At 40.3% G+C, this 13081-nt stretch overlaps 1 protein-coding gene across 2 annotated transcripts; it reads right to left on the bottom strand.

Annotated features, from left to right (window-relative positions):
- Positions 1 to 1252: 1252 nt before the first annotated feature.
- KLHL31 (kelch like family member 31) lies at positions 1253 to 7824 on the bottom strand. 2 transcript variants are annotated; one of them, XM_082049262.1, is made up of 3 exons: positions 7660 to 7824; positions 4149 to 5352; positions 1253 to 2042 (listed from the first exon to the last, which is right to left on the bottom strand). In XM_082049262.1, exons 2-3 carry the CDS (start codon positions 5318 to 5320, stop codon positions 1310 to 1312), a joined length of 1905 nt encoding a protein of 634 aa, XP_081905388.1. In that variant the 5' UTR covers positions 5321 to 5352; positions 7660 to 7824; the 3' UTR covers positions 1253 to 1309. The 2 variants fall into 2 exon arrangements, with proteins under 2 accessions (XP_081905388.1, XP_081905389.1); XM_082049263.1 differs by having other exon boundaries at positions 4149 to 5322.
- Positions 7825 to 13081: the final 5257 nt, after the last annotated feature.

Here is a 13081-nt window from a genome sequence, read left to right as displayed (position 1 = left end):
CTGGGCATACTTCACAGACTTCAACAAGTAAATCATTAGTCTAGCCTTTGGAAAAACATGAATAAAATCTCCTCAGAAAATAAATAGGACTGTAACAAAAACTCCAAAAGGAGGTACACAATGGTATGCCCAGGAAAAGGTTAGTTTGGGTGATTTTGTGCCTAGAGCTGCTAGGAAAGCAATTAAGGTATCTCTTTGGTACTATTACGGAAAGTCTCTTGGATTTCATCCAGTTTTCCCACAATCCACCATTTTCCTCACATATGCCCTACTCTTAAAGGCAGATTCTGCAGTCTTTCTTTCATCTTTGTTCCTTACTTGACGGGGAATTTGTCAGAATAATACACCATCAACCTTAGGTCCTCTTGGCATGAGCTCAGCTTCCAGATTTTATCCCTGCTGCAGCAGTTCTAGCTCCTTGCATTGGTGAGAACCTTCTTGAACAAGAAGGTAACCTGGATGTACATTCCCAGACAGATGGAAAGACCAGGAATAGGAGAAGACATACTGGCTGGCCTGCATGCCTTCCACCTGGAGTGACAGGAGAGTCACCCTGGTGTGAGGAGGAGGTGGCACCCAAGGCAGCCCTTGCCACTGGCCCATAAGGCCTACAGGAGCAAAGGTATTTTGTGGATTCAGGTCTTGAAAGCCATGTCAGAGCATTAGATATGAAAATTAAAGGGTTTCATGGCAGCAAATAGGAATCTCTTCTAACTTCTGAAGGAGAAAACATTTAGAAAGATTTTTTGTGAATACCACTACCCCAAAAGGAAAGTATGCATGTGCTATATACAAGTTTTTCCTTCTGTTTGTCAAAATAGAAAATGCTTAGAAAAGAACATGATGACATGGCCCATTTCTCATGCATGCTGAAATTTTCTAATAGCAAGATCTGATTTTCATTTTGGGTTCTGAAAGCATGTAAAACTCAATATTAAAAAAGCCTCACAACAATCTTCTGAAGCAAGTTTACTCTGTTTTACAGGTAAGGAAGCCCAGGCACAAAGAAATGAAATGATTTTCCATGAAATGATAACAGAGTGAGTCAGTGGCAAAGTCAGGAAAAAAATTCCATCTGCAGTCATGGTTTAACTCTTCCTGCTAAGAAAATTCAACTTATCCCTAATACACTCTTTCCCGCCACCTGTCTTAAGATCACGAAAAGTGGCCAATTTGCACCATTAGAAAAAACAGCACTGTTGCAAAGCCAATGATTTTTTTCCATGTAAGCACAAAAATGCTATGTAAAGGGCTAATTATACTGCTGTGCTGGTAAACATTTTTTACTTATTGCTGGTTAGACCTGTATCTAAATACTGACTGGGACAGAAGAGACTGAGCTGGCCCTGGACTCCCTTGTCTTGGTGTTGGGCATAGATATCGTGCAGCAGGATATGCCCACAGTGGCCTCAGGCAGCTCGTCCTCCTCCGTCCATTCATTGAGATCTGGGTTATAGCACTGAATGCACTTCTTATATTTTTTCTCTATTTCATTCCAGCCACCCACTAAGTAAATTTTCCCATTAAGGGTGGAGGCACCAGCTGTACTAACTCCCGTCTGAAGTGGTGCCACGTAACTCCATTGCCCCGTGTAAGGGCTGTAACACTCCACAGGGAGAACGTCGACCCTTTCGGCTCTTCCCCCTAGCTGAGACCCCCCCATGACATAGACCCTTTCCAGAAGGGACACTGCGCAGTGCCACCCCCTTGGGGTGCTGAGGCTGGCCTTATCCTGCCAGCTGTCTTTGCTGGGGTCATACATGCACACTGAGCGAGAGTAAGCGTTGTTAATGTAACCTCCCGTGACCAGGATCTGACCATCCACCACTGCACTGGCGTGGCAGCACCTGGGCACCTCCATGGACGCCTTCATCTGCCACTGGTTCGTTGCAGGCACATAGCATTCGACCGAGGACAGGCTCCCCTCCGAGTTGCGACCACCCACTGCATAAAGGAGGCCACTGAACACATTCAGGCTGAAGTGGGTGCGTCGCTGACTCATGTTTGCCAGGTGAATCCAGGTGTTGAAACGAGGATCATATCTGAAAGCATTAAAAGAGAGGGTGAATGTCTCACTGCTCTGCTACATTCTACAGTCCTGTCTCTGTCCCACTCCTGCTGCAGCTGCAGCATTGCTAAAGTTTTAATTAGTTATTTAGCCCATTAGAAGTCTGTGGAATGAAACTGGTATTCTTGGTAAAATTTCCAAATAAATTTAGTTTTTGGTTTCAGAAAAATGTGTTCATATCATTAAAACCTGGTATTATTTCAATGAAGTAAACCTGACTCTCCTGTAATTTGATTTTGTAGAATAATCTCATTAGAATACCGGAAAGAGATCCTTTCGACACACAATATAATTTTTTGAAGGTTTTTGCAATTTACACCTACATCACAGATGTCAAAATCTACTCAAAGTGTTTTAAAATATGTTCAGTGGTGATTTATACTTGCATCTTTTTAGTACTTTCTAACAGTATGTGTTCTTTCCCTGCCACTGAAATGGAGTAAGAGTTATGTGTAAAGAACATCTTTGTTTTCTAACACCATTCCTCTCTGAAATTACATTAGCTGTCCTTGACATTTAGATGAGCAATTTTGAAATAGGAAATAGCAAATTAAGACTCTCGAAGGAGCTGAGTGAGATACATTAGCAGGCCCATCCATTTCTCCTGTTGCATTCTGAGGGGACCAGAGAATCACACAAGAAAAAGACTACGTGAAAGTAAATACTAATTGTTAGCTGTCATTAACATTGTCATCTGCAGCTCTGAAAGCAAGTCCACAGACATACCGATGTGAATTGACATGCCTGCAGTTAACAGCAGAACAGAGAGCAGAAGCCATTCAGCTGTGGACCATGAGGACTCCCCCACCTCCTCCCCACAACCCACATTTGCATCCAGCACACAGCTCCTTCTGACAATGTAAGGCAGAGCTTAAAGTCAGATGATCAGGAGACCAACAGCATCATCTCCTTTACATGATACATTTTTTTTTTTACTAAGTAGTTTACACAATAAAAATGATCTAGAGAAACGCTCTACAGAGGGATCTAGACCAGCTGGACCAATGGGCAAGAGATTGGCTAGGGGTGCCAGGAGAGGTTTAGATGGGACATTAGGAAAAAATTATTTGCAGAAAGGGTTGTCAGGCATTGAAACAGGCTGCCCAGGGAAGTGGTGGAGTCACCATCCCTGGATGCATTTAAAAGGTGTGTAGATGTGGTGCATAGGGACATGGTTTAGCGGTGGACTTGACTCTGTTAGATTTGTGGTTGGACTCAATGATCTTCAAGGTCTTTTACAACCTAAATGCTTCTATGATTCTTTTTTCATTAACTTTGCGTGTTGGTTGATGTCTTCAGGAGAAGTTATCTGAATGTTCCTTCTGTGGCTGTGTATTGCCATTGAATGTCCATAGTCTGTTCGTAGATAAAAAGCTCAGTTGTCTCACCTCCAACATTGTCAGCTTTTAGGTTGAAAAGCCTAGTACCACTATTGCATGTTAGCCTACGCACTCTTCTGATCCTGCTATCACCAGTGCAGTCCTTGGATGACTACAATAGGAATTTTAATATTTCAGAAGTGAGGTATTATTTGGAGAACACTGTAGACGAGAAATATAGCCTTCAAGAGACAGTGATATTTTTTCTAAAATATCCATAAATAACAAAGGTAAAGTATATGAATTGTAGTATAAAAGCTGTTGAAAATATGGTGGATGGTGCACAGAAAGTCAAGATTATAATACTTAAAAGGTGTTTTTCAGAACTTTCTGTGAGGCATCAGAAGCCCTTGAAATTTAAGGAATCACCTTGTCTGATTCAGTGCATTTTAATCATACTTTTGAACATCCCAGAAGTTCCTATTTACGTTCCTATTTATTTCCTCACTTGGAGTAAATTTTCCCTGTCTTCTTCACTTCACCATGTGTAACCACGATGAAGTTTTTGCATAATTTCAATTGTATATTTCTGTTCATTCAAACTTTAATACAGACGAGCATCCATACCTCCCCAGCCCTGTCCCCTTTCTATTTAACTGAGCTGCACATGTGCATGCTGCACATCACAAACCAGCTTGGTCCATCTATCTGCGTTGTGTGGAGTCAGTCTCTCCATCCCCTTTAAGGAAATAACCAATTACCTGCAGAAATTGCTGACTGCATGCTTGGCTTGGTTCCTGGCATCATTCTGGTCTTCTCCACCAGCCACATAAAGAAATCCATCCATCACTGTCACACACTGATTAAAACTTTTAGCAGGCATTTCACTCAGCTTCTTCCATCCATTTTCAGGATCTCTGTATAAGATGTCTCTGCTAAGAGACTTTTCTGTTAGAGCAGGGCGTCCCCCAACAGTAACTAAGACTCTGAAACCTCCACGGATCCTTGTTCTTCTGGACTGCAGTGTATTCTGGTGGTAGGGAAGCAAATGGTAGTTCATGGCATCCACTAACAGCTTGTGGCAGTCCGCATCTTGCATCATTCTTGGCACAGTTTGAACATAATTGACAAGGTCTTGGGCTGAGATGGTACCAAAACGGATGTTACCTAAGAGATCAGCAGCAAATTTAACTCTTTTTTGGTCAAATTCCAGCCATTTTATCGCAATCTGGAATGCAACAATTTCAGAAGGCAACTGCAAGTCATCATCTGCAAGAAGTTCATTAATCTGATCAAAAGTAAGTTTTAAGAACTGATCGGTTTCTGAAAATTCAATGAAGTTGTCTCTAATAAACTTGTGTGCTGCTTCCTTGGTTGTTTTTAGTCCATATGTTTCTGCAATATTGGCAACATACATACAATTCTCAACATTGATTTCTTGGATTAGGAAATCAGAACACATCTTTACAAGGGTGTGAATCTGTAGATAAGTTGCTGTGGAAATAGTGCTACCTATCGTATAAAGTGAGAGAGTAAGTTTCCCAGTGTAAGCATAGGTGATAACAGTAGCTAGACCCAATGGGGATACATCATTGAGGTCTACTCTTTGAGTGGCTGGATCTTTCTTTAAGATGTTGTGAAAGTACTCACTGCTTGAAGCCATCACCACCTTATGAACGTGGAAGGACTTGGTTTTGGTACTGATAGTCAAGTCACAAAGAAAATTTTCTTGTCTCATTCTGCTTAGACCTTCCAAGAGATTTGGGCTATATAATGGGTCAGAAACTTCAGATGAGATGCAGCTGAAACCATTTCCTCCATCTAAGAGTCCATTCAAGCCATTTAGTTTACCGAAGGGGCTGTCTTCCACAATTATAGTCATTTCATTGATATCTGCTTTGTTTTTCTTCACATTCTTCTTCTTAGGGGCCATGACTGCAATGAAATATTACAGCCAAGAGCTTGCTAAAAATAAAATCAAAAACATTTAGAGCTACACCGCAGTTATGAAATTTAATAGCTATGTGATTATGCAACAAATCTAACCTTTGTTAATACATAGAAATGCCACAAAACCAAAACACACAGCATAATCTGTCTTCCTAAGAACAATTATACTGCCCTAAATTGTAATGTGGCTGCTTATTCATAACAATGGATACTCAACTCGTGAAGAACACACCTATAAGTAACTAAGTTTTTAAAAATAACAAGGTCTTAAAAGTAACATTCACTTGTTATCACCACATTTAAAGAGTTAAATTCTCTAGATGAGTTTGCCAGAGTGTAAAATTTTGTAAATACATATTTACATTAGCCAGGCTCTAGATCTGAATTCATTTGTCTGGAGCACAGGAAAGATATGGGCCTCCAACATTGTTCATCCTTATTCCAGAGCTAGTACAGACTTACAGGTGAGTTCAGAATTTTAGCAGGAAATATTATGAGTGGGAGAAATTATTAAAGAAAAAAAGCAAGATAAGATGTAGAGACAAAGTGATTTTTAGTATGATGTCATGTTGATTTTAGGTTTAAGATTTCCAAGTTGCTTCCAGGTTTTTGTAGCTTTTGACCTTCCAGTCTGATGATATTCTATTTCCCTGGTCAGATTCACAAATACCCTCTATTCATAGCACAATTTGCTTGCTTTTCAATATCAGTAATTTGAATTAACAATCTTACTTTTAGGATTTTGAGGCGATTCAAGGAGAAGATGTCTAACTTTTATTTGAAAAAAAAAAGTCCTGCAAACTGCAGCAGGAAGTGGTGTTTTAAATAGGTTCTTTATGTGTGAAGGTTAATAATTACTCCCACAGATTTATGTTAGAACAGGTATTTGAATTAGACATGTCAACTCTAGGCAAGTTGCATCTTTCACTGAATTGAAGAAGCAAGATTTTTTCAAACGCAATGCGAGATGCCCCCTAGGTAATTTTCAAAGGAGCTATTTCAAACAAATACGTGTATATGCAATTATACTTGAAGGAAAGCACTGATCTTCAATAACACAGTTAAAACAGAATTGCTGAGATCAGCAAATAGATTCAAAAATAGCATTTATCTCCAGTATACCCATTGATTTTTAAACAATTTATACCAGCTAATTTTCTTATGATCATTGCACTTATAAAGACCAGAACCTGAAGAAATACTACTTAATGATAGAACAAATGTCTGGATTATTTTAGATCAATTTGATAAAAAACCTCCAGTAATATTTCAATCTAAAATCTCAGCACATCAATTTTTCCTTAAGCACACAGCACATAAGAGAATGGTAATTTAATTATAGAAAGGAATGGTTGCTGCCTGGGAGCACCAGGACTTTTTTTTGCTGCTGCTGTGGGGTGACGACCATGTGCGGAGCAGGCGAGGCAGAAGGCCATGTGTGCCCAAAGTGTCAGCCCGTGCTGACGTGAGCTGCAATTCCCAAAATGTCGGTGTGCCAGCGCGGGGTCAGCTGCCACCCAGCTCCCCCCGCTCCGACTGCATTCCAGGAGCTGCATCTGTTGAGACCTATCAGAGTCACCTCCCAAAATAGCAACCTCCCAGCTGCTTGCCATTTTAAGACAGGTTCAATCAAAGGTATAGCTGGTGTTTTAGTATATTTGGTTGTCTAACATAACTTTTGTTGCAAAAAAGATATGATATTTTAAGTGTCATGCATATTTGTTGGCATGGAATAAAAGCACAACAAGACTTTTGGATGTCTTTGTGTGTTATCTGCATAGTTATAGCTTTGCATATTAATAGCCACAACTTTATAGCTGGCAAGGGCATATTCTTTTGGTAGTTATATTTGTAGTTCTAAATATTTTTAGAGACCCATAACTTAAAAATTATAATGCATGCAGCACTTACTGTTTATTGCCTCACTATGTCATTGCAGACCTTATTTAAATACGTGACATTTTACCCTCTCTGTTCAAAAATGTCCATTCTCCAAAGTTTTTTTCCTGAAAAACTCTTTTCCATCAGCAGAAATGTCACCAGCTCGTTTAGCATATAAGCATATGAGTGACATGACATGCCAAACAAATGAAACAAATCAAACTATCCTATAATAAATCCCAGCTACTAAATTTTGAAAACCCTGGATAATTTGTTTTTCTGTAGCCATTTGCTTTCAACTAGTTTATTTCAGGTTACAAGCCATTCATGCAGAAGGACACTTGGGGTCCCAAAACCGTGCATTCAAACAAACAACCTTCCCCCCTCCTTTAAATTGTTACTTCTAGCCACTAAAAAAGTGAGGAGCTACAAACCCCTTACCCTCCTCAGAAAAGTGCTGTCCCAGAGCTGTTCAAGAAGTTGTCAGTGAAAATGCCTCTTCTTTGGAAATAAGAAGACAAAAGGAGAGAAAATGCGGTAAAAAAAAGAGAAGAGAAAGATCAGAGGCTACTTTGTAAGTCCCAGTTTGTGGTTCCCAGTGTGACACTTTGCTGTCACAGCGAGCGAGAGATGGGAGCCTGCGCTCGGGTGCTCTTTAAAATGACCCCTCCTCTCCGTGCCTCACTCCTGCCTCTGCCCAGCACTGGCAGCTCAGCTCCTGCGGGCTGCCTGGCCCCCAGGACCGGGCACAAGCCTGGACCCTGCCAATGAGCAGGTGCAAGGGAGGAAAAGGGGGATAAAGTGAAGATGGTAGATCTACAATAGGTAATAACTGTCCTACTTAAGTGTAGGGTGAACCACTGGGTTCTCCATGTCAAAGTTTGGTGTCTGGTCAAAAGCCAGTATGCTCAGGGAAGGGGACAAGTTTAGACTGAACATATGGAAGAAATGTTTAATGGTGAAGTGCTGAGACACTGCAACAGGTTGCTCAGAGAAGTTGTGGATGCCCCATCCCTGGAACTGTTCAAGGTCAGGTTGGACGGGTCTTTGAGCAACCTGATGTAGTGGAAGGTGTCACATGGAAGAGGGTTGGACCATTCTGTAATTATATTATTCTGTGATCTAAAATAACCAGCAGGAAATGCCATGGAAAAGCTGGCACTTCAATTCCACTTTTCGGTGCTTAAGTCTGAGCAAAGGGAAGGAGACCAGCCCATGGGGATTCACAGCCATGTCCCATTTCTTGGAGTTAGGTCACTGCTTCCATAAAGACTTTCCTCGGCTTTCAAGGACACTGGCTCACATCCCCTGATACATTTGCAGAGAGATGTGAATTTTGATCTCCTGTCTCTCAAGAAGGCATCCTACCATGTGGGTTCTACCATATACTGGGATAGTTTACCTCCATCTCTTGGCAGTCAACCTTAGGAAGAGTGTAAAATCAAATCTTCACATCCCAGGAGAATTTCACCCCACAGAAGAGATAAAAGAGATGTTAGTGACTGTATGGGAAGGGAAAGATATCAGGGGAAGTGAAAGTCAGTGAAAGGGAAGATTTTCCCTTGGTTATACTTTGTGTAATGCTTAATCTGGTAGGAATATTCCTATGCCTCAAATATACAACTCAGTATAACATCAATTTAATAAGTAGGATGACACGTATCATTAACGCGTCTCAATATATTTTAATTTACCAATTCAATCTAATTATGAAATTCTTCCACAGACAATTATCCTCAATTTTTTGAAGCTCTGCCTTAACAGCATGAGTTATAATGATTTTTATACAAAGAATACATTCCCTGCTGTGCTTCATGAGTTTTAAGAATTTGTAAAAATCAATTTTTGTAGATAGAACAGGCATGTTTCTAAAATAAGACTCCTGAACATTACATACTAGAGAACCTGAGTTACTCAGTGTTTCTTTTTCTAACATCTCATGCTCAGACTTTTATAAATTTTTATAATTTTAAGAGGTCCTACAGAATTTTTTTTTTTAATAACGGGGATATTTCTTCTCCAGAATGACTACACTCTCATGATCTATAGAAAAGAAAAATTATTCTAATTTTCATACCATATCTTTAAAATCTACTAGCACACTGTAAAATAAATCTAAGTCTTATTCAGTCTCTACTAACGTGCTTCCAATATCCTTATATGATTCAGTATTGAAAAAGACACACAAACAACAATGGGGAAATATCCCCACTGAAAATACAAACCTAATTTTTACTTTCTGGAAAATATTGAACATGCTTTGAGCTGTGCGCTACAGAGATAACCATCCTATGGACATGCCTCAACATTTCAATGTGTTAATGCTGATGCACTCAAACCTCTACCTTAGTTCTGAAACTTCAGGTGTACATTAAGGCAGAAAACAAGAAACCTTAGTTACTTGGTCTTCAAGACCAGAGGACAACTGATAGCTTACTTGGCTATTACGTGGCATGCAAGCTGGTCTTGGAACTGGTCATTTGCATTTTCCATTAATGTGCACACAACAAAGTCTTTTAAGAAATAAGCAGTACCAGGATTAGCTGCAAATCATGATATACTTTTAAAAATCAAACCTTGATTTAATGGGTTTTTTACCTTTCAGATATTTTAATATTATTTCCTTTATCTCTTGAAAATAACCTGGCATCTTTCTGATTATTTCCTTTACAACAGCATAGAAATGAATGACTATAAAATATTTTTAAATTGAATGAAATCCTTTCAATCGAGTTATGAATTATTTTTTCAGCTAAAAAGAGGGGTTAGAACATTTTTGGCAATGTCTTAAGCCTATCAAGATGTATCTTTTTAGGTATGAGTGAAACTTGGGGTGAAGCTATTTAATTTGCTCCATAATCAGCTGGACTGCATAAGTAACTAAAGACAATACTGTCAATCCATGCGGCAGCAGCAGGTCATGTAGTAATATCTTAATATTTTTTGGAGAAAAAAGTGTAAACATTTCAAGAGATTGGTTCTTAGGCCAATGAACAAGAATAACTGTTATTATTACTTCCTCCACGTGCATGATCCAGAATCCGCAATAGGGAAAGTTCTGCCATCGGCAAAGATAGGCCTTAAAGCAATTATAACCATCTATTCTAGTCCACACACAACCGTTCTTGCACTCTTTCTGGAAAACATAAAGCCTTTTCTTGGAAGTCAGGATACTTTGATTTTTTGGTGGAATGCAAGCGTCACAGGCATGGCCACATGGAGGTCCACCTTGGTCAACTAAAGATGTAGATAAAACTCAGGCTCAGCTTTAGATCGTGACTGCTTTGTTTGCTCTGACCTTTTTGCGTATCCTTGGCCAAATACTATGCACTCCCAAAGCCCATATTTAGTTTACTGTAATAAAGTCATGAAAAACATTTTTCAATGCATTAATCTGAATGTATTGAGTAATCACATCAATAATGCCTTTAGGAAGGCTGAAGCTCCTTATGCAGACTGGAGATGCTGTGAAAGCATAGTGAGTATCAGCAGGAACTGCAGTCTTTTCCATACAATGGAAAAGAAACATGCTTTCTTTTTAAGCTAATAAGTAAATATATAAACTCTTAGGATTTAGGATAAAATATACAGGCCTTGATTTCACAGAAGGTGATTTTGAGAAACTATGTTCAGCAAGACACCCAACCCCAGCTGGGTCACTCAGACCTGCTCCATGAGGCAGACCTCTCCCAGTACTCCAGCACTCGCTCCCAGGTCACTGCCTAGTTTTGCGCAGCCAAGCTACTCACATCAATCCAACCCGTGTAACTTTCACCTAGCTCTTTTCATCAGCTCTTTCTGGTTTCACCCTTTCCTCAGGAACTCACGTAGTACTGGCAGTCAGGCATGGAGAGCACCCTGGGGATGACATCATAAAAGCATAAAACCACAGAGTCATAGAACCATTTTGGTTGGAAGAGATACTCAAGATCATCAAGTTGAATGGTTAACCTAACACTGGCACTAACCCATGTCCCTAAGAACCTAATTTATGCACCTTTTAAACACCTTCAGGAATGGTGACTCAACCACTTCCCTCAGCAGCCTGTTCTAATGCCTGTCAACCCTTTCTGTGAAGAAATTTTTCCTAATATCCAATATGAACCTTCCCTCGTGCAACTTGAGGCCATTTCTTCTTGTCCTGTTGCCTGCTACTTGGGAGAAGAGACCAACATCCTTCATGCTACAGCCTCCTTTCAGGTAGCTGCAGACAGCGATAAAGTCTCCCCTTAGCCTCCTTTTCTCCAGACTAAACAGCCCCAGTTCCCTCAGCTGCCCCTCAACAAGACTTGTGCTCCAGACCCAGCTTCATTGCCCTTCTCTGGTCAGCAGTATTGAAGGACCAGGTAAACTTGGAATTCTTTCCTCTGCCAAAGTTATGACAGGCTATGTGAGAAATGCTTTAATTAGATTTGAGCTGGAAACATTTTTCTTGTTCTAGGAAAGTTTTTTGGTATTTAAAATGTTTTCTTCTTCTTCACTGGCAAGAAATTGTGATCTTTCAGAATAACTGGGCAGAATTGCAGCAAGATTTTCCCCATCCTCATTCCAGAAAAACCAGTAACTTGATAATTAAGGCTTTCAAACAAGGTATGGAAAACCAAGCTTCAATGACATAATCTATATGACAAGCTAAGCCTCAAATTCCCTACTCAAAGATGACTTTAACCATAATGTTGGTGTGGGCTGAATCTCTTCCATGATTTCTTCTGCATAAATTCCACTTTGTATAAGTAATTCCATATCATTAGGGCTAGAAAAATAAAAGTAACTAGTTGCTGGAGAGCCAGTCTGCAACAGGCACCTAGACTGATTTTTTTCCATATCCAACCTGAGTGCTCTGCCTACTGTATTGCTCTACAAGTTATTTTGGTTTCTCTACTGATAAATTTGCTATATGCTGTGCCAAGCTGTAATAAGATCTATTTTGCAAGAGTAGTAACACTAACGTGCAAATACCAGACTTCGGCCTACTTAAAATCCTCCTGCAGCTCAAACTGGATACACTCTTTTTAATGCTTCCACCAAACACTGCTTTAAAGAGTGAAAGTTGTTCTATATATCTTTTAAAATTATATCTACATCAACTTCCCAGGAAATACTGCAAGTTTTTTTTATGAGGGACTCATTCAGCTTGGAGTCTTTCAAGCAAGTGCTCAGCCTCAGCAAGTTCCATGGCAGAGATCCTGTTTCATCTATGCAGTTTGCACAGCACCAAAGACTCATTCCCTACGCTATGTTTTTTGTGACCTTAAGTACACCACAGAGGAGCCATGCTGAAAGCTGCAGGGCCCAAAAGCGCTTTCTCTCTCTCAAAAAAAAAGCATTAGCCATGAGGCTGTAAATAAGGCAGGACAGAAAGGAGGACAGCTTCAACCGGAGCGCTGCCTTCACCTGCCAGCTAGGGCTGCAGGAACGTGCCTGTGGGCACCAGTCACATCTTCACGGCCTTGGCCTTACTATCCCTATGTGTGCTGTTGTACTTAATGGTCGCTAAGCAGCCTTACAGCCACACAGAGGCAACAAAAATGCAATGGACCTTAGAATTACCTACAAGGAACCCAACCAGTTTGCATGAGCAATTGCAAATGACTCTGATGCCAGCGATGTCCCATCTACTTCCTGGTGCACCCCAGGGGCAGGGACCTCTCAGGGCTTCTCCACACACCTGTACCGATGGACCTACTTTGCACACTGTGTATTTAAATAAAGTTGAAGGAGGTAGAAGAAAGAAAAAGCATGTAGTCTTTATCATTGCTGATAGTTTGGTAGCAAACGACCAGGTCAACTGTGGCTATCAGCAAACAGACCAGCACTGAAGAGCTTTGGGTCAGGCCCTCATGGCTGCGCTTGCCTCGGTGAC

The sequence above is a fragment of the Streptopelia decaocto genome (assembly GCF_964273445.1).
Source record: "Streptopelia decaocto genome assembly, chromosome: 3".
Taxonomy (NCBI): Eukaryota; Metazoa; Chordata; class Aves; order Columbiformes; family Columbidae; genus Streptopelia; species Streptopelia decaocto.
Note: the sequence above shows the minus strand (reverse complement) of the source record. Positions and strands in the feature narration are given on the sequence as shown.

Bases quoted from the DNA above. Each gene is read 5' to 3' on its own strand.
- KLHL31 (XM_082049262.1), bottom strand. From the start codon at position 5,320: ATGGCCCCTAAGAAGAAGAATGTGAAGAAAAACAAAGCAGATATCAAT. The intron at 2,043-4,148 runs GTAATTGGTTAT...TAATGCTTTCAG, and splicing joins GCAGTCAGCAATTTCTGCAG to ATATGATCCTCGTTTCAACA.